Below are 21,838 nucleotides of genomic sequence, written 5' to 3' on the forward strand. Positions count from 1 at the left end.
GCATGACAATGTGGAATTCATGAAAACAAGGCCTCTGACATTTTCAAAAGAATTTTAGGTTTGACAAGAGCCAATCCACATTGCTTGGATTCACAGAGCCAATTCCCAGCCTTGAGCTCCTCCCTAGACTTTCTGGTTTAAATAAATGGGGTTTGCTGCACACCTATTTTACTTTTCCAGGTTTTGTTTTGTTTTTTAAGGGAGTGCCTAAAAACCACATCCATTTCATTTTTAAATGACCTGAATTCTACAGGGACATGACATGTTATCATAAGGTCAAAAAGACAAACCGGCATTCCACATGCAGACAAGTCATCCCCTCGGGCTACAGAATTTAACACTGTGTCCACTGCTTAAAACTGTAAATTCTTTTTCGCGGTATGTGGGCCTCTCACTGTTGTGGCCTCTCTCGCTGCGGAGCACAGGCTCCAGACACGCAGGCTCAGCGGCCATGGCTCACGGGCCCAGCCGCTCCGCGGCATGTGGGATCCTCCCAGACCGGGGCACGAACCCACGTCCCCTGCATCGGCAGGGGGACTCCCAACCACTGCGCCACCAGGGAAGCCCAAAACTGTAAATTCTTAAAATGTACCTCTGACCATAGACTACTGGAGCTGGAAGGGACCTTGGACATAACCAGGTACAGTCCCTTCCTTACGAATGCAGAGACCTGCTGGTAAAGGTCACATCCCTCATACAAGAGATACAGTCCCTGAAAACCAAGAGCAAGGGAGTGAAGACCTCGCCCATCATGCCTCCAGTTACCTCTCCATCCAGTGATGTTACTTTCTTTGTCTCTGTTACCTTCCAGATCCCCTAGCTCAATGTATTCAGTAATTGTGGCACAGGGAATTTGATTTTTTTCTAATAGCCAGAAAGAATTTGGAACTAGGTCTGGTGTATAAAGGGTATGGCCAAGGTAAATAAAAGAGCTGGATGAAGAAATGAAATTTTCCTCTGCAAGAAAACTGCCATCTTCCATAATAAAATGAAACACAGATTTCTAAAGTTAACAATAAAAGGAGAATGACCACTTTGAAGGAGCGGCCTGATTTCAAGTCTCCTAATCTTCCTTTTCTGAAGCTTCTCACTGGCTGACTGATAACTCAGCTGGATCATCCCACCACCACCACCCTCCTTTCACCCTCTGACCCAAGTGTTGCCACACAGCCTTCCCAGGCAAGCAAGGGAGTACCCACTGCTGCTTCCAAGCTGGGCAGGAACTATGTCTCAGTATTTACATATTCCCAGTCCAAGGCTCAGGGCCTAGTGTGTGGTAAGTGCTCAGTAAAAGCTTGTTGAGTAAGTACATTAATGCACTGACTCAGACCTGCTAGAAAAGCTCATCTCCTTACTTTTACTTCATGTTTATAAGCCCCCCACACACGAAAAAAACCCTTATTTTATACTATTTTATACATGTTCTGTGTCCTTTCACATGCATAAAAAATGTGAACCAAGAGAGGTTTCATTTGCAAAGAAATCTACTAAAAGAGGTAGTTCTAAAATACTCTAAACATGTATATTTTAGTTTGATATGGAAGGATACAGAAACTCAGGGAATTACAGTCATTTTCCCAACATGACTTCTGAACTACTCGTGGTTCAGACAAAAAGGCATATACTTCTATCTCATTTCCCTCTCCTAGCTTTTATCCCCTCACTGAAGGGATGCCCACAAGTAGGCTGTTCTCCAGTGATCACACTGACTCACTGGTTGCAGCTGCTTGGAGTACTGGGTCGAGAAAGATCACAGACCCCACCTGGGGTCAGGCAGGCAAGCGTGCTGCGATCAATTAGCAATGTCTGCTATTACTGTTCTTAAACTAATAAATCTAACTCATTCGCGTCTATGGGCTTGTCTACGCTACAGGACAAAAGACGATGAAACTTTTGTAGACAGCTGAACAAATCCTTGACAATCTGGGTTCCAGTCAACAGCTGACTTGCAGGGACTCAAAAAATATTTGTGGAATTAACCAATGGATGGTGAAAGGAGCACAGCCTTTAGAGTCCAACAGACCCATGTTCAAATCTTGGCTCTACCACAACAGCGTGAACCTGCAGAAGAGGTTCTACTTCTCTGAGCCTCAGTTCCCTCATCTATAAAATGGAATAAACTTTAATTTTAAAGAGTATCCGTAAAAGCTTTTGTACAGCAAAGGAAACCATAAACAAGACGGAAAGACAACTCTCAGAAGGGGAGAAAATATTTGCAAATGAAGCAACTGACAAAGGATTAATCTCCAAAATTTACAAGCAGCTCATGCAGCTCAATATCAACAAAAAAACAAACAACCCAATCCAAAAATGGGCAGAAGACCTAAATAGACATTTCTCCAAAGAACATATACAGATTGCCAACAAACACATGAAAGAATGCTCAACATCATTAATCATTAGAGAAATGCAAACCAAAACTACAGTGAGATATCATCTCACACCAGTCAGAATGGCCATCATCAAAAAATCTACAAATAAATGCTGGAGAGGGTGTGGAGAAAAGGGAACCCTCTTGCACTGTTGGTGGGAATGTGAATTGGTACAGTCACTATGGAGAACAGTATGGAGGTTCCTTAAAAAACTAAAAATAGAACTACCATATGACCCAGCAATCCCACTACTGGGCATATACCCTGAGAAAACCATAATTCAAAAAGAGTCATGGGGCTTCCCTGGTGGCGCAGTGGTTGAGAGTCCGCCTGCCGATGCAGGGGATACGGGCTCGTGCCCCGGTCTGGGAAGATCCCACATGCCGCGGAGCGGCTGGGCCCGTGAGCCATGGCCGCTGAGCCTGCGCGTCCGGAGCCTGTGCTCCGCAACGGGAGAGGCCACAACAGTGAGAGGCCCGCGTACCGCAAAAAAAAAAAAAAAAAAAAAAAAAAAAGAGTCATGTACCGCAATGTTCATCGCAGCTCTATTTACAACAGCCAGGAAATGGAAGCAACTTAAGTGTCCATCAACAGATGAATGGATAAAGAAGATGTGGCACATATATACAATGGAATATTACTCAGCCATAAAAGGAAACGAAATTGAGTTATTTGTAGTGAGGTGGATGGACCTGTCATACAGAGTGAAGTAAGTCAGAAAGAGAAAAACAAATACCGTATGCTAACACATATATATGGAATCTAAAAAAAAAAAATGGTCATGAAGAACCTAGGGGCAGGATGGGAATAAGGATGCAGACCTACTAGAGAATAGACCTGAGGACACAGGGAAGGGGAAGGGGAAGCTGGGACAAAGTGAGAGAGTGGCATGGACATGTATACACTACCAAATATAAAATAGACAGCTGGGGGAAGCAGCTGCATAGCACAGGGAGATCAGCTCGGTGCTTGGTGACCACCTAGAGGGGTGGGATAGGTAGGGTGGGAGGGAGGGAGACGCAAGAGGGAAGAGATATGGGAATATATGTATATTTATAGCTGATTCACTTTGTTATAAAGCAGAAACTAACACACCATTGTAAAGCAATTATACTCCAGTAAAGATGTTAAAAAATAAATTAATTAATTAAATGAATAAAACCACTTTTTAATGATAAAGATAATAATAATAATAAAATAAAGAGTATCCGTGTTGATCACATGAAGCAAAACATGAGAAAGCAGTGCCTGGTCACACCGTAGGCGCTCAGCACACATTTGCTTTCTTACTGCCACAAGAGCAATAAGGGAGCCTGCAGAATTTTTTTTTTTCATTTGCCTTTTCAAATTGTGCTGTGGTTTTTTTACTCCCTTCTTTTTTTCCAATCATTAACTCTAGCTGCAGGCAAGTTTATGGAAGGCAGCAACTGCATCATTTATCAAGCAGGACACATGCTTAACAAATGCAACGCAGTTTTCTGTCCTTGATGCATCTGAAAAGATTCTGCATGTAAATCTGCATCATGTCTCTAGGGCATGACACAGAAATGCTCAGGTTTGAGAAGAAAGCCAACCGCATATGAAACAGAAAGGAATTATATAAACACAGTGAGGATTAGCTCAGCATTTTGAAGCTATAAACCTGGGTACGGCATGGACAGCTTCTAAACTGGAGGAAGGAAATGTTTAGTTGGAGCTATTTGTTTAATATATACACCAGATGAGATAAAGGAATTCAAAAGACAATGTAACTCACGCTTCCTCACTCTGGCCTTGGAAAGAACCTCTCTAGTGAGATGACTGTAAATGTTTTTTTTCAAAACCCACAGAATTTCAACTTGGAGAAATGGCAAAGATGCTTTGCTTGAAAAATGAAGATATACTCCAACTTCCTAAGAAAAAATTAAGCTGTTAATACCTCCTCCTGCCTCATAAGATGCTCTGGTGGCCAATCAGGTGCTTCTTCTGTGAATGCCATTTGCTATTTAATAACAGAAGTGGCTGGCTCTGAAAAGCAATCTGCCTGATGAGGTCTTCAAACTGTGTAATTAGGAGGCTATTCCCTAAATTGGCCCGCAGTGCCTGTGGGATTAGATGAACAAGGCAGAGAGGCCTCAGTGGTTCAGAGGTTTGTCCATTACTCTGCTCCTCGGTGACACCAGGAATGAGTGTCTCCCTTCCATCAACCTAGTGACACATATTCATCCATTTGAGGAAAATTTACTGAGTGCATCCCTGTGTCAGGCAGAGTGCTAGGCGTAAGTTAGAGCAAGTTAGACATGAGTCCTACATTCCAAGCTTACAATCTAGTGAAAGTGAGCTGGAAAATTAAGATGTAAATAACTGTATAACTATTGATAATGACAAGTACAGTGAAGAAAAAGAACTGTGCTGTGTAAAAGTGGTGAATGTGGAGGAATAATTGAGATTGGGTAGATTAGGGAAGACTTCCCTGAGAAAGTAGTATGTAAGCTCTGATCCAAAATATGAGTGGCAATTAGCCAGACAAGAGTGTTCCGAGCAAAGGAAAGAGCATATGCAAAGGCCCTGAGGATGCAAAGGGTTTGAGGAGTTGAAAGGCTAGTGTGGCTAGAGCCGTGTGCAAGGGTGGCAGTGGCACAAGACTGGAGAATCTGCAGAGACAGGCAGGGGCCATTTCATGAAAAGCCTTCTAGGCCACAGTCATCTTTTACTTAAAGATTACTTGAAGCCACTGATAAACCCGGTGCCTGGGAAGGACATAATCCGAGAGACATCTTTACAAGTTCGCTCAGGCTGCCGTATAGAGAACAGATTGGTGGAGTAGTGAGTAATACCCCTCACAAATGTGCCCAGCACATCAGCTACAAGAGCCCTTGTATTTGAAACAGCCTGCTCATAGCAAGGGCTTTCTCTTACTCATATCTCTAACCCAGTTTGTCAAATCCAGCAGTTTCAACTTTGGTCTCTGTCTTTGGGCTAGAACTACTGAAACAGACCGTCGGAATAGGGAGAGACTTCAGATTCCTTTACCTCAAATTAACAGATGAGGAAATGGGAGACCCAGAAAGTGATGCAACCTACACAAGGTCAAACAGCCAGCTGGCGGGACAGGTGGGACCCGATTCCAGGTCCTCAAGGATTCCCAATCCAGGTCAATTCTTACTGGACCAATAAGGAAAAACCCATTTACCTTCCTCAACCAGACTTAAAATCATAGCCTCCAGGTTGCAATGATCTAATGCAACCCACCTTCCAGCCTTGGAAGCACTGTGCTCTGTGCAATATTCTGCAATGGTCAGTCCAGTTTGAAAGGAATGTGAATTCCTGGAAAGGTCTGCTCCAAATACTAATGCAAAAGTCACAGACTGGTGGCCCACAGAGCAAACGTGGCCCATTAGGTTTTGTCATAGTCTTAAAACAAAACACACAAAAAAGGGAATTAGTTATCAACATTTAACAAAGATCATATATAAAAATTGGGGTTACTGGCTTCTTCTGTAAACAAACATCTTAACGCCTGGTAATATCTAATTACCAGGCCTGCATTTCTGCCTGGGAAGGATCAACAAGAGCTGGGCAAAGGCTGCTCCCTTCAGACAGGGCATGGGAGCTACAGTTTACCCCGGCCCTTCCCATCACTGCACTGCCACTACCGTTTGTCTTAGATGGGGCCCGTGTCAGTATCCCAATTACTCGCCTGGCCTCTATAGTGTTTGAGTTAAACAGAAAAGACACTTACAAACAGGAAGAGAGCTTTTCTTATCCTGAAGTTCCCTTTATTATGCCTTCTCTCTTGTTTCATCCCAAACTAGAGGGAACACGTTCTCCTGACTCGACTCAGCCTCCTGCATTCCAAAAGAGACCATGGAGAGGGACCCCTTTAGCAAGGCCACCTTACCTCTGGGAAGCTGGCCATATTCACCAAAATCAGCTGTGGCGACTTCATGGAGATCTGGCCAATCTGGTTTAGAGCAAGTTTCCCATCAGCAGTTACCACAGTGATATGATCAAGGGATCCTAAAAGAAAAATGAAATAAAGGGTCTTTGAATTCAGAAGGACTTTAGTAGCCCCATATCTAAATCTCTATCAATTCCGATTCAACTTATGTTTAGGGATCCCTTACTAATGTGGCAAGATGGTTCAAGGGGCTTCCACAGGAGCAGTGGCATCATGTGATGGAAGGAGCTTTGAAAGGTTGACAAAACTAGGTTGCAACTGCTTACCAGCACCAGGGCAGCCAACAGTCCCGCTCTGCCTGGCCCTGAGCGGTTTCCTGTGACACGTGACTTTGAGAGCTGAGACTGGAAAGGGCTGGTCACCCCTCCAGCAACACTGCCGTTTACTAACATGAAACCTCAGGCAAGTTAGTCATGTTCTCGGTACCTCGGTTTCCAACTCAATTAAAAAATACTTTACAGGATTAAAGTGAGGATTATAACTAAATATAAACAAGCAAGTATACCATAGGCACCAAAAATAAACATAAAAATAGTCACCACTTATTAGGCCTTTTAGTTTTCACAACTAGTCTCTAACACTATCACTGTCTCCACTTGACACCAGAGAAAGAGACCTGGGGAAGTTAAATGGGCCAGATCACAGAGCTAACGAAGGAAAAGGAGCGAGAGCCAAGCTCCAGCTCAGGTGTGCTTGCTTCCAATTCTCATCAAGGCTCTTTCCCGTATCAGTGGAATTCAAATTTGGTTGTGCGTCAGAATCCCCAGGGAGCTTTTCACGTAGATTCCTGGGCCCCACCCCCAGACAGCCTGATTCTGCAGGGGCTTGGGAGCCTGTGATTTTGGGGGAGCTTGTAGTTTTTTTAAAGATTACCACATGATTCTGACATACAGCCAGGTTGGGAGCTGCTCCCTGATACCACCTTGATTTTGGCACTTAGATTCCCTTTAGGAAGAAAAACAAACAAAAAACATAAAACAAACAAAAAAAACCCCTACCAACTATGACCACGTCACTGTTATCCTGTATCTGATCTTTGTCTCTATCTGAATTATGGAAAACCCTGGGCAAAATTTTCTTGTCAAGAAGGCAAGTATATAGTTACAGATGGAAAAGGGGTGTTATTCAAACTCCCTGATTTCCTATGCAAATGAAAACTAAAAGGAAACATTACCATTCACTTTAAGAACCACTCACAGATGGCTCATTCTGATACACAAAGAGTAAAGGGTCGGGGGCTGGAGGTCAATTTTTTAAACAAATTGGGAGTTGTCTCAGCAAATGGTTGTTAGAATAATGCAGTACCATACCATGGCCCAAAGATCTGATTTGAAGCACAGTACTCAATTCACCATCACAAGATAGAAGGCTGTTGACACCACTGGCTTCAATCTGGAAAAGTCCATGATTCTGAAAACCAGTGACCTGGGTTCAAATACCAACCCTGCCACTTCCTGACTGTGTGACCTTAGGAAGGTCCCTTCAACCTTTTGGGCGTCTGTTTCCTGATTTCTAAATGGGGCATTAAAATCATACTTCTCTCACAGAGTTGTTATGAGGGTTAAATGAAAGAATTTATGGAAAGCACTTATAATTGTGTCCTGGCATATGTAAGTAATAGCCCAATAAATGCTAACTATTATTATTACTTTTCAACTTTCTCCTATATTTTAACCAAACTAACCTACTTACAATTTCTCTAATACAGCCTGTTCTCTCTTGCCTCAGGATCCTTCTACTGAGGATGCCCTTCTCTGCTCAGGTAACTCCTGCTCACTCTTTAACACTCAGCTATGATTGTATCTAATCTCAGAAATCCTGTCTGACCTCCTAGGCTGGATTACAAACCCTTTATGAGCTCCCGAGGATCCTATGCATACTTCTACAATAATGGCAACCAATATTTACTGAACACCTCCCATGGCAAGACATGGTGCTAAATGCTTTCTGTAACTTATTTGCTTTCATTATCACAATAACCCTATGAGACAGCTCCACCATTTTACAGATGTGGAAACTGAGGCACAGAGTATAACTTGTCCAAGGTCACAAGAGCTCTTAATAATGGAGCCTGAATTCAAACCCAGGTGTGATCAACTCCAAAGCCATGGTCTTCACCACTCTGCTTTGCTATATGGTTTTACACATGTTGGTTTACTTGTCTATCCCTTCACATTAGGATCTAGGCTCTTGGAAGGTGGGGACAATGTCTTTTCTCTCTGTATCTACAGCACCTATTAGTCAGCACAGAATAAGTGCTCAATAATGCTTTGATGAATAAATGAATGTATGGATGGATGGATGAATGAATGAGAGGACAAGAATGAACAAAGAAATAAACCTGTATTTTAGACAACTATTAAAAGCAATCAACTATCTTGGAGACAGAAGAAACTGCTGGTAGATGGACGTGTAAGAGGAAAAGTGCCTGCTGGTTCAGATAGTAATGAAAGATGGTATGGAAGAATCTGGCAAAAAAATAAAATAAAATAAAAGACTGGCTAAGTCTTTAGCCAGTCTTTAGCCTGTTTCACCCAAGTCTCTTCATGGCCCAAATTTCTACACAGAACATTGCACAGACATAACCCTGAAGAGAAAGAAGCAAAGAGGAAATACCAATGGGAGGCCTTCTGAAAACGGATCTTAATTCAGCCTTCCTGATTTGCCATAAGATCCTTTGCCACAGAAGTCCCAACATGGGCTTTTCAGTACGCAGTTGTGGTGGTTCCCATTCCCTAAATCCGTATCGACATAATGCATCAAATCCTTTTCCCTCAATCTGTCCCCAGCGAGAATCTCCCTCAGCCTCATTCCTGCCCCTCATTTTCGCAGAGGTTAACATTTAACAAATTACACTCCCAGCCTCTTTCCAGGCCCATCATCTTTTTAAGTTCAACAAGAGTGGAGCTTGCTGGCTAATTTTAAGTATCACATTTCTCCCCGAGCTCCTCTCAAACCGCTCTCTGGTTTCGGCTGCAGAATGTTAACAGGGCAGAAAGCACAGGGGAGACAAAGCACTTTATCAGCTTCATACCTAAAATAATAAGCAAGTTTAAAATAAACAGTTGGGAGAGATTGAATGGCACGCTCTACTGTCAGCAAAGGCAGAAATGCCCCAGTCCAGGGCTGACAAATGACGGAATGGTCTTCTGGTTTCACACTGGATCTCGTCTCTGAACTCTGTATGTTTCTGCTGGTGTTTATAAATGAAGCCGTATACTTTTCACTTGGTTTTCTTAAGAACAAGTTCATGAAATACCTTCTAGTTTCCTTGTGAACTACCCCAAGCAAGATGTGAGTGGGAGCAGTGCAAGCTCCCACAGATACTTTCCGAGGGGGTCCCGGGCTTGACTCTAGGATGATGACAATTTCCAAAAGGCCAATTTAACAGCAATTGGATTTTTCCTGCCTGCCTGCACCATTAGCTGACAACTCACTTCTTCCATCACATCTGCAAACAGTTCTCTTAGACAGTTCTGACATTTCCCACTTAGGAAAGCCACTTTCAGGAAGTTATTAACCCAAACGGAATCTTCCTGGTCAAGCTCAGGGGTACAGAAATGCCTCAGGTGGGCAGGTCTCCAGCCAGTTGGTTCCCAGTACACAATAAGAACGGCCAAATAGGACAAATTGGAAAAATCAGACCAAAGATGTCAGTTACTATGAGACTAAATACCTACAAGTGTATAGAGTACAGCAATAATAAAATTTCCATTTTTTGAGAGTATTATTCCATGAGAACAAAGACCATACCTATTTTGTTCACTGTATACCAGCACAATGCCTAGTTCATAGCAGGTAAGTATTTGCTAAATGGATAAATGTAGTGTTAATATGTGCTGGACACTGTGCTAGAACCATTACACATGTTACCTCATTTATTTACCCATCCCAAAGCTAGAAGGTAGGAATTAGACAAGGAAACTGAAAACCAGAGAAGTAAAGTAACTGCCCGTGGTCACCAATTAGTAAGTGATAAAGCTAGGACTAAAACCCAGCTCTGCCAAAGCAATGTTTTTGCCACCATGCCCCTCTCCAAAACACAGGTTCAGTCACTAACCTGGTGAGGTCCTTATATTGACAGTCTTATTGAAATTATCCTTGAGCGCTTCTATCACCGACTTCATTTCTTCATCCACCTCTTCCAAGCTGATTATATCTTCAACCAAGGTACTGTTAAGATTCATTCTGGTTTGGGACTGTCCTTTCCCTTTGGCTAGAAAGTCAACATTCAATGAACAAAAAAAAACAGCAGCATAAACAGAGACAATAAACAGTGAGTTAAGAAATACCTACTATGTGCAGGGAAAAAAGCCAAGTGCTAGAAAATTACAGAACATTGTCACTAAGTGTAGGCCCTAAAAAAGAGCCTACACTTACTGTCAACCTGGGACCCAGCATCACACAAAGCACTTTCTCAGATATTAGTGAAGGCACAGGTTTTATAATGAGACACCCAGGTGAAAATATGGGCTATAATGCATACGACCTTTATGACCTTGAGCAAGTTACTCTACTTCTCTGATATCAGGTTCCTTTCCTATGAAACAGGAATAATATCTATACTGCCAGGTTGCTGCAAGGATACAAATTAAGTAATTCAAATACCTAAAAGAGCACTATCCACATGGCAGACACTCCATAAGTGAATGAATTCCTTATTTTTCAGAAAAATAAACAGAAGATGAGAAAGGTAGAGTGACTTTGCCTAATGTCACAAGGTCATGAAATAGTAAAGACAAGGTTTGGTCCCAGATGTGCCTAATTTTAAACCCATGAACTTTCCATTAAATTGTCTTCATAAAATGTAATTGGAGATACATAAAATATATTAATTCATTTAAAAATGAATCATAAGACAAGGATATGCAAAGTATCTGATGGCTGGTACAGACAATAAAAACAACAGTAGTTTAGCAACATTAAACACCACTGGTAGTAGTGACAATGGCGTATATTTTAGAAAGCAACAATACTGAGAACTGAATAAAATTCTAATTTATATCTAAACCAACATAGCGATTTTTCATATGCATCTATAATGTGTATATGCATAGATCACTCCCATGAGTATTACAAATAGTCTTGCATTTCTTTAAGGAGGGTGTGGGAAGGAGAAAAAGAATAAAAATATTTAAATAATATTATCCTACACTAGTTTATTTATTAAGTATTCAACAAACATTTATTGAGATCATTCACAACAAATTTTATTGAACATCTACAGTGAGCTAGATCCTGAGCTATTTGTATACCATATTACAATTTGCAATGCAATTTCAAGTACATTCTTCTTTTAGATATTCAAAGCAGCTCTCTGACGGAGGAAAAACAGAGATTATTATTGTCCCCGTTTTACAGATGAGAAATTTGAGGCACAAGACATTTAAATGTTTTGCCCAAAGTAACCAACCAGTTAGCAGCAGAGTGATTTATTTTTTTGAACATTTATTTGCTTGTATCACCATCTTGCTTGAAATCTCACTGGTCTTAAGTTAACAGGCTAATGGCTTAGAATTGTCAGAACTGATGAAAGAGGTGAATCTTCAGATTTAGAAACACAAGTTCCAAACAGGATAATAAAAGCAAATTCATACCTAGACATTTTGTGAATGCAGAAAACCAAGGACAGAGATTGTGAAAACAGCCAGAGAAAAGACAAATTATGCATAAAGGATCAAAATTTAGAATAATAGCGACAATAGAAGCTAGAAATAATTTCCAAGAGCAACAATAGAAGCAAGAAACAATGGAAATAATATCTTCAACTTTAGTGTTAAACCAAGTATGCATGTTAAAAATTTTAAGTTATGCCCATCAATATTAGAATGGATAAATATTCTTTATGAATGAAATACTATACAACTGTAAGAGGAAAAGATCTATAACTACAAAGAAGAATTTAAATGAATCTCACAAGCATGATGTTACGCAAAGAGGCTAGACACAAGAATCCAGACTATACAGTGCAAAATCCAGACACAATAACATATACTAAACAGTATAACAGGTAAAACTATATCATTAGTAGTTAGAATAATAGTTACCTGCAAAGGGTAGAAGGTGGTAAGTTACTAAAAGGGAGCAAAAGGGCACTTTTGACATGCTGGGAATGCTCTGGTTTTTGGTTTGGGTGCTGATTACATAAGTAAAAATTATATAAGTGAAAATTATCAAGCTATTTTCTTGATAGCTGCACTTTTCCATAGGTACTTTTTAAAAAATTTTATTTTATTATTTTTCTTTGCAGTACGCGGGCCTCTCACTGCTGTGGCCTCTCCCATTGCAGAGCACAGGCTCTGGACATGCAGGCTTAGCAGCCATGGCTCACAGGCCTAGCCGCTCCATGGCATGTGGGATCTTCCCGGACTGGGGCACGAACCTGTGTCCCCTGCATCGGCAGGCGGACTCTCAACCACTGCACCACCAGGGAAGCCCTAGGTGCTTTATTTTTATAAAAACATATAAAAGAAATTAAAAGTAACCACCAAAACAATAAGAAATAGAATGTATACCTTCCAAATCAGCAGAGATGAAAAAAGAAGAATAAAGAAACTTGATTAATCCAATAGAAAGGAGAAAAGAACAAAGAAAACCTCAATAAAGAGGTAGAATAAAATAACAGAAATACAAGTACCCAGACCAAAGAACCAGTTAAAAGTTAGAGACTCTCAGTAAGATTTTTTTTAATCTAGTCGTATATAATATATACAAGAGATTTTACAAAAATATAAGATCACAGAAAGTTTAATGTATGGGCATCAGAAAATTATAACCCTAGCAAATATTAATCAAAAGAAGGCTGGTGTAGTTATATTAATTTAAGACAAATTGATTTTACAACAAAATGCATTATTAGAAACAATGAGGAGCACTTCATAAAAACAGAAGAAATTCACCAGAAAAATATAACAATTCTGGGCCTCAAAACTACTTATGGACTGAAGAAAAATGCACAGTGGAATTTTAAAATATTTAAAATGACAATAATAAAAATACTACACAACAAAAACTTGTAGGAAGTACCTAAAGTTGTATTTATAAATTTACAGCCTTAAATGCTTACAAGAAAAGAAGTCGAAAATTAATGAACTAACTGTCCAGCTCAAAGGATATAAAAAGAACAAGAACATGGGAGGAAGTAAACAATATAGAACAGAAGTCAATAAAGTTTTTTAAAAGAGAGATCAAAAAAATTAAAAGCTCTTTTCCTAGAAAGGTGTATAAAATTGACAAACTTCTGTCAAAAATAATTGATTAAAAAAGGGAAGTAGGGACTTCCCTGGTGGCGCAGTGGTTAAGAATCCGCCTGCCAACGCAGGGCACATGGGTTCGATCACTGGTCTGGGAAGATCCCACATGCTGCAGAGCAACTAAGCCTATGCGCCACAACTACTGAGCCTGTGCTCTAGAGCCCGCAAGCCACAACTACTGAGCCCACGGGCCACAACTACTGAAGCCTGCGCACCTAGAGCTCATGCTATGCAACAAGTGAAGCCACAGCAATGAGAAGCCCGCGCACTGCAAGGAAGAGTAGCCCCCACTCAAGGCAACTAGAGAAAGCCCGCGTGCAGCAATGAAGATGCAAGTCAGCCAAAAATAAATAAATAAATATTTTTTTTTAAAAAGGGAAGTAGACACAAATAAATAATACTAAGAAAGAAAAAGGGGACACAGTCATCAAAACAGTAGAGATTTTAATAATCTTAAGAGACTATTATGGACAACTTTATGCCAAGAACTTCCTATAAACATATAATTTACTAATACTAACTCAAGAACAAAGAGAAAATTGGGGAGTTCCCTGGTGTCCTAGTGGTTAGGATTCTGGGCTTTCACTGCCGTGGCCTGGGTTCAATCCCTGGTCAGGGAACTGAGACCCTGAAAGCTGCATGGCACGGCCAAAAAAGAAAAAAAAAAAGTATTCCTATTCACCAGCAACCAAATAGAACACACAATTTTTAAAAAGATATAAACTTAAAACAATGAATCTTGTATAAAATAATACAGAATATATTTATGACCTTAAGGTAGGGGGAAATTTCTTAAAAAGGAAAAAAAGAGCACTACTCGAGAAAGATTGATAAGCTGGTCTACATTAAAATTAAGAACTTCTGTTCATTAAAAAAACACTGTGAAAAGGCAATTATTATCAGCAATACATATATATATGCAGAAGTCTTATCTTTAGAATACATTAAAATTCTTACAAGTCAATTTTTTTAAATGGGCAAAAGACTGGAAAGAGGATATCCAAATAAGCAATAAACAAATAAAAGGTGCTCACCATCATTATTCATCAACGAAATATAAATTAAAACCATAATGAGATATAACTGCACACCCATCAGAATGGCTAAAATTAAAAAGGCTGACCATACCAAGTGTTCACAAGCATACAGTGGGTATTTAGCAAATAGAAAGCTAAAACACTCTGGGAAGGAATGTAACCTGACATGACTACTTTGGAGAATTGTATGTTCTGAAACTGAACTGAAACTTAATATATGCATAACCGAAGGCTCAGCAATCCTCCTCTTGTTATACACCCAACAGAAAGGCATACATATGGGCACCAAAATGCATGTTCATAGCAGCATTATTTATTTTAGTTCAAAACTGGAAGCAATTCAACTATAGAAAACACACATAAATCATGGTGTACGCATTCACTGGGGTACTATAAAGAAATAAAAATGTACCAACAACTACTACAGGCAACAACATGGACAAATCTCACATGTAGATTGCTATCAAAAGAAGCCAGGCATGAAAGAATACATCTTGAGTTCAAAAAGCGCAAAACAAATCTGTGGTGGTAAAGTCAAGAGAGGGGGCTTTTGAAGGGTGACAACTGAAAAGGACACGAGGGAAGATTCCAGAGTACAAGTGACATTCTATATCTTAATCTGGGTGATGGTTACATGCTTGTGTTCACTTTGTGAAAATTCACTGAGCCATACACTTACAATTATATATGCACTTTTCTGTGTACATCACTCAAAAATTTACTTTAAAAAACATCATATACAAAAGTGACAAAAATGATGATAGCCTAGAAATAAACCTGATTAAAGAACTGTGCAAGATCTTTATGGAGAAAACCTGACAATATAAGTTTCATAGAGAAGAGCAAAAGGCCAAGAAGAAGAAAAAGAAAAAGCTAGCGTGTTCTGAGGGGAAAGATTTGTACCACTAGATTCAAGAATTGTGATTCAGGCATTAAGGAATTTAGTGCAGGGAGAGATGAGTAGTTCAACACATCAAGAACTCAGATATAAATCATACACATTAAAAAACCTGACATATGACAGAGGAAGCATTACAAATCTGGGAGTAAAGAAGGGCCACTCAATAAGTGAGGTTGACACACTTATTACCCGTTTTAAAAAGAAATAAAATTAGATTCCCTGCCTCACATCATATTCAGAAATAAATTCCATATGGATTAAAAACCCAAATGTGGAAAGTAAAAACCTTTAAAAGATTTAGAAGAAAATATAGAAGAATAGCTTTATGACTTTCAGATAGTTGAGGGTTTGTTAAATAAGACAGAAAAAGCACAAATGATAAAAGAACTGAAAAATATGACTACATTGAAACTTATATTCAATGAAAGACATCATAAAGTAAAAAGGCAAAGTAGATACTTGCAACATATACAGTCAACAAAGGATTAGCATTCCTAATATAGAAAGAATCCAATAAATCTAAAGGAAAAAGTCAAACAACCAACTTTTTAAGAGGCAATCAAAGAAGACAAAAACTGAATAGCCAATGAAATATGAAAAGATGCTGCTTATATGCTGCAGCTAAAGTCTAGTGCACTAGAAGACTTCAATGCTGTGGACATCAGGAGACCTGGATTCCAGTTCTGCCACTAACTCGATATGATCATGGGCAAATGTCTTACATATGGACCTCAGTTTCCTCATTTGCAAAATGGTGAAATCTGTGCTTCACTAGGTAATTAGAAGAATTTCTTCACTGGATAATTACAATTCCTTCAATGGATAATTATAAGGATCGAATTAAATTATTAAATGTATGTGAATTTAAAAAAATATAATGCAACCTATAGATCAAAAGTTATTAACTGAATATAAGGCTTCTATGCATTAAAGCTCTTTTGGCAACTTGTTAATTTTCCTATTAACAGAAAAGGAAAAGGTCTGCATGAAACCATAAAAGAAAAGCAGTGGGAAAAATATTCAGTAGGGTATTTCAAGCACCGTCCTTAAGAGTGGAATCCCTGACCCACCACTGCAAATAGCAGGTCTGCTTGACAATTTTCTGTCACTCATTCATTCCTTCAACAAAATTTTTTGATACATACTATGTGTCAGGCTCTGTTAGTTGCTAAACAAGAAAGACATAGACCTCACAGGGTCCAGTATGGAAGACATAACAAACAATAATTAACTAATTAATGAGTGCTGTGCTTAAGTACATTAAAGGTAAAGTAACAGTGTGCACAAATGCATGTAACAAGGGACCTGACCCAGCCTAAGAGGTCAGGGAAGGCTTCCCTGAGGAAGCGACATATAAGCTGAGACCTGAGTTGTATCAAGGTCTCATTCTTGGATGACACAAGCCATTAAGATCATCCATCTAAATCCATGGCTCTAGTATCTCCTCACCTAACAACCTTCTGCTTTCAATATTATTTCCAATGCAGATCTTCCTATAAGGAGAAGGCAGGTTGATCCCTGCCACAAGTATTCGGATTTGCTTGGCACCTATACCTGCAATTCTAAATCTAAAAGAAATTAGGCATTTTCTGAGCCATAATAACAAAAAGGCGGCATGGCAATGACAAAACAGGTTCTAATACCAACTCTGTCACTGTGACCTTTTAAGCTAATCAACTGAACTACCTGAGATACCATTTCCTCATGAGGCATGGGGAGAAATTCAGAACATCTCTGAGATCCCTTCCAGCTATGATAATTCAAGGGCTAAATATGAGACAGGGGTGAGGAGGTCATGCCTCTACCTTTGGCTTTCTTGGTAGCGAAATGCCGGATTGGTACAGCTGGATAGGCCAGGTGTTGCCCGTGGTCATTCTGTCTTCCACTCACTGTCTTCAGTGTAACTTCTGCAACAGGTCTGGTCAAGGCTGCAAGGGAGTTGCAAAAGGCAGGGTGGACCAAGCGGAAGCACCTTAAACCCAAGGCCATGACTGAAGACAATTCTTGTGAACACCCACTAAAAAGAACAAGACACAAAGGAGATCAAAGTAAATCAGACCCTATTACAACTTCAGAAAATAATCTGTACCAGTTAGCAAGCAAATCCTCTCGAGTCTATCAATCAGTTTTGAGTATGTGCTAGGTAACTTAAATACATTATCTCTAATCCTCCTCCCAACATCTGTACAACTTAATATGATTAGCCCCATTTTATACTACGAAGAAACTGAGGCTCATGGAGATTTAAGTAACTTGCTCACAGTCTGTAGGACTCCAAATCGCCATGCTCTTTCCACTACAGCAAATGCCCCTTAGCACACAGGGAACAGAGTTAAGTAAATGTAGAGCAGACTAAATCCCTCACGATGGTAATTAAACCCTTATAGGAGAAAAAGGCACAAAATCTTGATAAAGTTATACTATAAAGAGGAAAGGCAGAGCACTGGAAGACTTTAAATGAAATAAAATCATTTCAACAGGCATAAAATGACTGGAAAATTCACACAACAGCATTGAATTAAAATTTTCTTTGGTTCCTTACGCACCGATTACCAATTAGAATGCACTTTACTGTGAGTCTGAAGCATGGCTGAGGTTTGAGGTCTTCCATGTTATAGAACTAAAGCTCTGGGAAATGCCACCCTCCTTTGGTGTTAACACAAGTTACACATTATACTTCTGAGGGCTTTGACCATGGAAAAGATGCTAGAGCCTACAGCTACCTCTGGGATAGAACACAGTTCTAGCTTACTGGCAAATGTAGCATTAATAGCTTCTGCCAGAAATCTGGCTATTATTACTCAGCTAAAAATTAAGCACAATTAGCATCAAATACCTGGAAGATACCGTCTCTGAAAAACAGCCCCATACTTCATTAAAAAAATTAAAAATCTCATCCTAAAATTTTGATGCAGTATAACAGACGGAATAAGAGCATGGATTTTGCAGCCAGAAGGCCTGGAATCCAATCCCACCTCCACCACTGACTAAATGCCCCTGAGCCTCTCCGCACCTTGATTTCCTCAACTGTAAAACGGAGATAATTATAGTTATTCCCTAGGTTTGGGAAGAATAAATAGGTTAATGTCAGTAAAACGCTTGGCACAGTCTCTAGCAGACAGCAGGAGTTTCCCAAAAGGGTACCTATTGACAGCTGTCACCTTTCCTTCCAAAGACTTCCATGCCAGTGTCAGACACAACAAAGAAATCGCACATGTCATTACTAAAGTACAAGGAAGCCTAGAGTCAGTCACATCTAGATATAAATTTCAACTTTGGGCAATTCATTCCACTTACTGGGCATCACGTTCCCCATTTGCAAAATGAGAACAAAAATCCCGTTCTTAAAGTAAAATGAGATAGTGAATGCATATTAAAAACCTAGTAGAGTGCCGGGAATATAGTACCTGTTTAATAAAAGCTAGCTATCACTATCACTATTTTTTAAAGAAAAGCAAATGAGTTGCACAAAGGCAAATAACTTCTCCTGATGGAATTTTTAATAGCAAGAGATGCTAAATGTCAGTGATCAGTGCGTGGACGTCAGTAAAGACAGAGCTAGATAAAAAAATAAAAAATTTATCCCCTTTTACATTATTAATACCTACTATTAATGGGCTGCCTGCTTTACCCATATTATTCATTTAATCCGCTCAAAAATGCCACAAAGAGAGTATAATAATCTCCTTTTTATAGATGTAGAAGCTGAGGCTCAAAGAGACTGTCACTGACCAAGGGCATGGAGTTAATAGTTCTGCCCTGTAGCAGCAAAACTGTTCACAGAAATGTGCCTCTAAGTGAGGTTTCTATATCTAGGTTTTTGCCTAATACAGCCAATGCCTAACCCACACTTATATCCAAATATGGCTGTATACTATAGTGTGTTTTTTTTTTAATCTACAGGGTCTCAATCTGGCTGTTTCACTAAGACAGGTTTCCTGGTGTTCCTGTTGCAGGTCATAATACCAATCCACAAAGCAACAGGAAATCAAAATGGGTTAGAAATAAACAACCTTTGACAGAAAACTCACCCAAAAGCGGACCCGGTACACGTGAACCGGAAGACGACTCTATAAATAAACCACACTGCTGAAATGCTTAAGGCGTAGATTTTAATTGCACAGAAGTCAGGAAACTTCAAAGTGGAAGGTCAATAAAGGCAATCCCTTGGACCCTTTACCTTAAGAACATGCATATTAACACTCAGTTCAGCAGAGAAGTAAGGTCGAGGAAAGGAACCATTATGGGAGCCCAAGTATTATACAACAAAATTAACCTACACTCAGAAAAAAAATATGCAGCAGGAAATATCTGACCTTTGGATACGGTCTTGAACTGGAATCTCAGTTTGCCCATTTACTAGCTGTGTGACCTTAGGGAGATCATCAGCCTCTCTGAGCTACAGTTTCCACTGCATCTTTCTCATGGTGATATTAATGAGCCTTTAAAAAGGTAATTATAACAATAATAATGAAACAATAGCTTATAATCATATAGTGATAACTATGTGCCAGAAACAATTCTAAGTGATATATTGCATATATTAATTCATTTGAGCTTCACGATAACCTACTTATTATTATACTCATCTTACGGATAAAGAAACAGAGGCACAAGATAAATAATTCGCCCAAGATTTTATTTCAGGCACTTCTGTTCCAGAGTCTGTGCTCTTAAACACTATCCTAGATTGTGTACATAAGGCAGTATAATTACTGGCATTATTTTTCCAACTGTTGAAATATTTTTTAAAACTACTTGAAGCACATATTCTTTATCCAAAGTCGAGGTTCTCAAAACTTGAATTTTCCTGTTTTTTCATAGAAGGTGCACTTTAATTTTGTAACGAAATAGATGAGGAACACAAAGTCCTAGTTTATCCACTGTCCCAGCAACCCCTACCAATCCAGCTGTATATTAGCTTATGATATGTAGACTTTTATAAATGTGGGTGTGCACACATGCAGGCCCTTGCTGTTTATAAAATACTTTCATGTGTTACCTGGTTCTCACAGTAACCAGGGTTGTGATAATCACCCACATTTTACAAATAAGCAAATTGATCTTTCATTTCCTTGAATACTCTTCCTGCTCCAGGGTCTTCAAAAATACTGTTGAATCTACTTGGAATGATCTTTCCTCACCTCTTTAATGAACTACCTCACACTTTTCTTTCAGATTTCAGCTTAAGCATCACTTCCTCAGAGGATGCCTTCCTTGGCTATCTCCTCTAGTTCAATAGGTCAAATGTCCTATAGCCCACTTTCATAGCACCCTGTACTTTTTCATAGCACTTACTTTAACAATACCAGTTAGTATTTGTGTAGTTATTTGACCACTGTCTAATTCCCTCCATAGGACTATAAGCAGTACAAGGACTAATCTATGGTTGTCTTGTTCACGGCTGCATCCCCAGTCCCTACCACAGTCCTGAACATAGGAGACACTGAATAAATATGAAGAATCCATGAGCGAAAGTCTATAAAGATTAAGTCCTTCCTCGAGGTCACAATGCTGGCACCAAAACTGAAATCTAAGCCTCAGACAGTAGGTCCTAGGCTCTACTTCCCACTGCTTCCATTAACTCTTGGTCTGCCAGATTTTTCACTTACAGATAATAGAGCATGTTCTCTAAATCCAGTGCCATGTGAAGGCATTTATAGTATCTGACTCTATGCAGGATCATGTCCCTGGCACAGCCAAAGGAAGGATGAGACACTTTAACAAGTGGAGAAAGAGCTTTTGCCTAAGAGCTAGGAGGGCTGGATTCCAATATTCCTATCTCATCACTCCCTGCCAGCCATCCTTTTTAGATCGATAACTACCCTGTATTCAAAAAGCATTTGTATAAGCTCTGCTGATGACCTGAGACTTGTATCAAGTCATTTTTTCTACCTAGGTTTTCTTTCCTCAACTACGAAACGAAGGGTCAGACTAGGTTTTCCTTCTTTCTAACTATAAAGCTCTCCAAGATTCTGAGAATGCGAGAGAGTGGGGTGACAGGAAAAAGGCATCAAGCTTAGAGAAGACCTGGGAAAGAGTGCTGGTTCCAGCACTTCCTAGGTATGTGACCTTCAATAGGTCAAAATCTCTGGGCCTCAATTTCAGCTGTAGATGACAATAATATTTATCAGGGTTATCAGGACGATCGAATAAGATAAGAGCTGCAAAAGCACTTTATAAATATAGAAGGGCTATTCAAATGACAACTGTTTTGCCACTGGGCCGCACAGAGTAATGGTTAAGAGTTGAGGCTTTGGAATTTGGGCGCCATCACTCACTAGCCACGTGACCCTGATGAAGTTATTTCTCTGAGCTTCCCTTTCTCCAGCATG

General features: G+C 39.7%; 1 protein-coding gene across 3 annotated transcripts in view; it reads right to left on the reverse strand.

Moving 5' to 3' along the window:
• The window catches only part of MRRF (mitochondrial ribosome recycling factor), a gene marked incomplete at its 5' end in the record, with an annotated part of 54,892 nt that overhangs the window by 32,473 nt on the left and 581 nt on the right, over nucleotides 1–21,838 (reverse strand). Inside the window, 5 exons of one of the 3 annotated variants that reach the window (XM_081237327.1) lie at nucleotides 5,604–5,765; nucleotides 6,253–6,371; nucleotides 10,373–10,528; nucleotides 17,309–17,520; nucleotides 19,820–19,945. In XM_081237327.1, coding sequence (XP_081093453.1) covers nucleotides 5,604–5,765; nucleotides 6,253–6,371; nucleotides 10,373–10,528; nucleotides 17,309–17,492 — 621 coding nt within the window. Of the gene's footprint in view, nucleotides 1–5,603; nucleotides 5,766–6,252; nucleotides 6,372–10,372; nucleotides 10,529–17,308; nucleotides 17,521–19,819; nucleotides 19,946–21,838 lie in introns of those variants that run through there. The other 2 variants (XM_081237325.1, XM_081237326.1) reach the window with 2 other exon arrangements.

This window comes from Mesoplodon bidens (assembly GCF_964165515.1).
Source record: "Mesoplodon bidens genome assembly, chromosome: 6".
Classification (NCBI taxonomy): Eukaryota; Metazoa; Chordata; class Mammalia; order Artiodactyla; family Ziphiidae; genus Mesoplodon; species Mesoplodon bidens.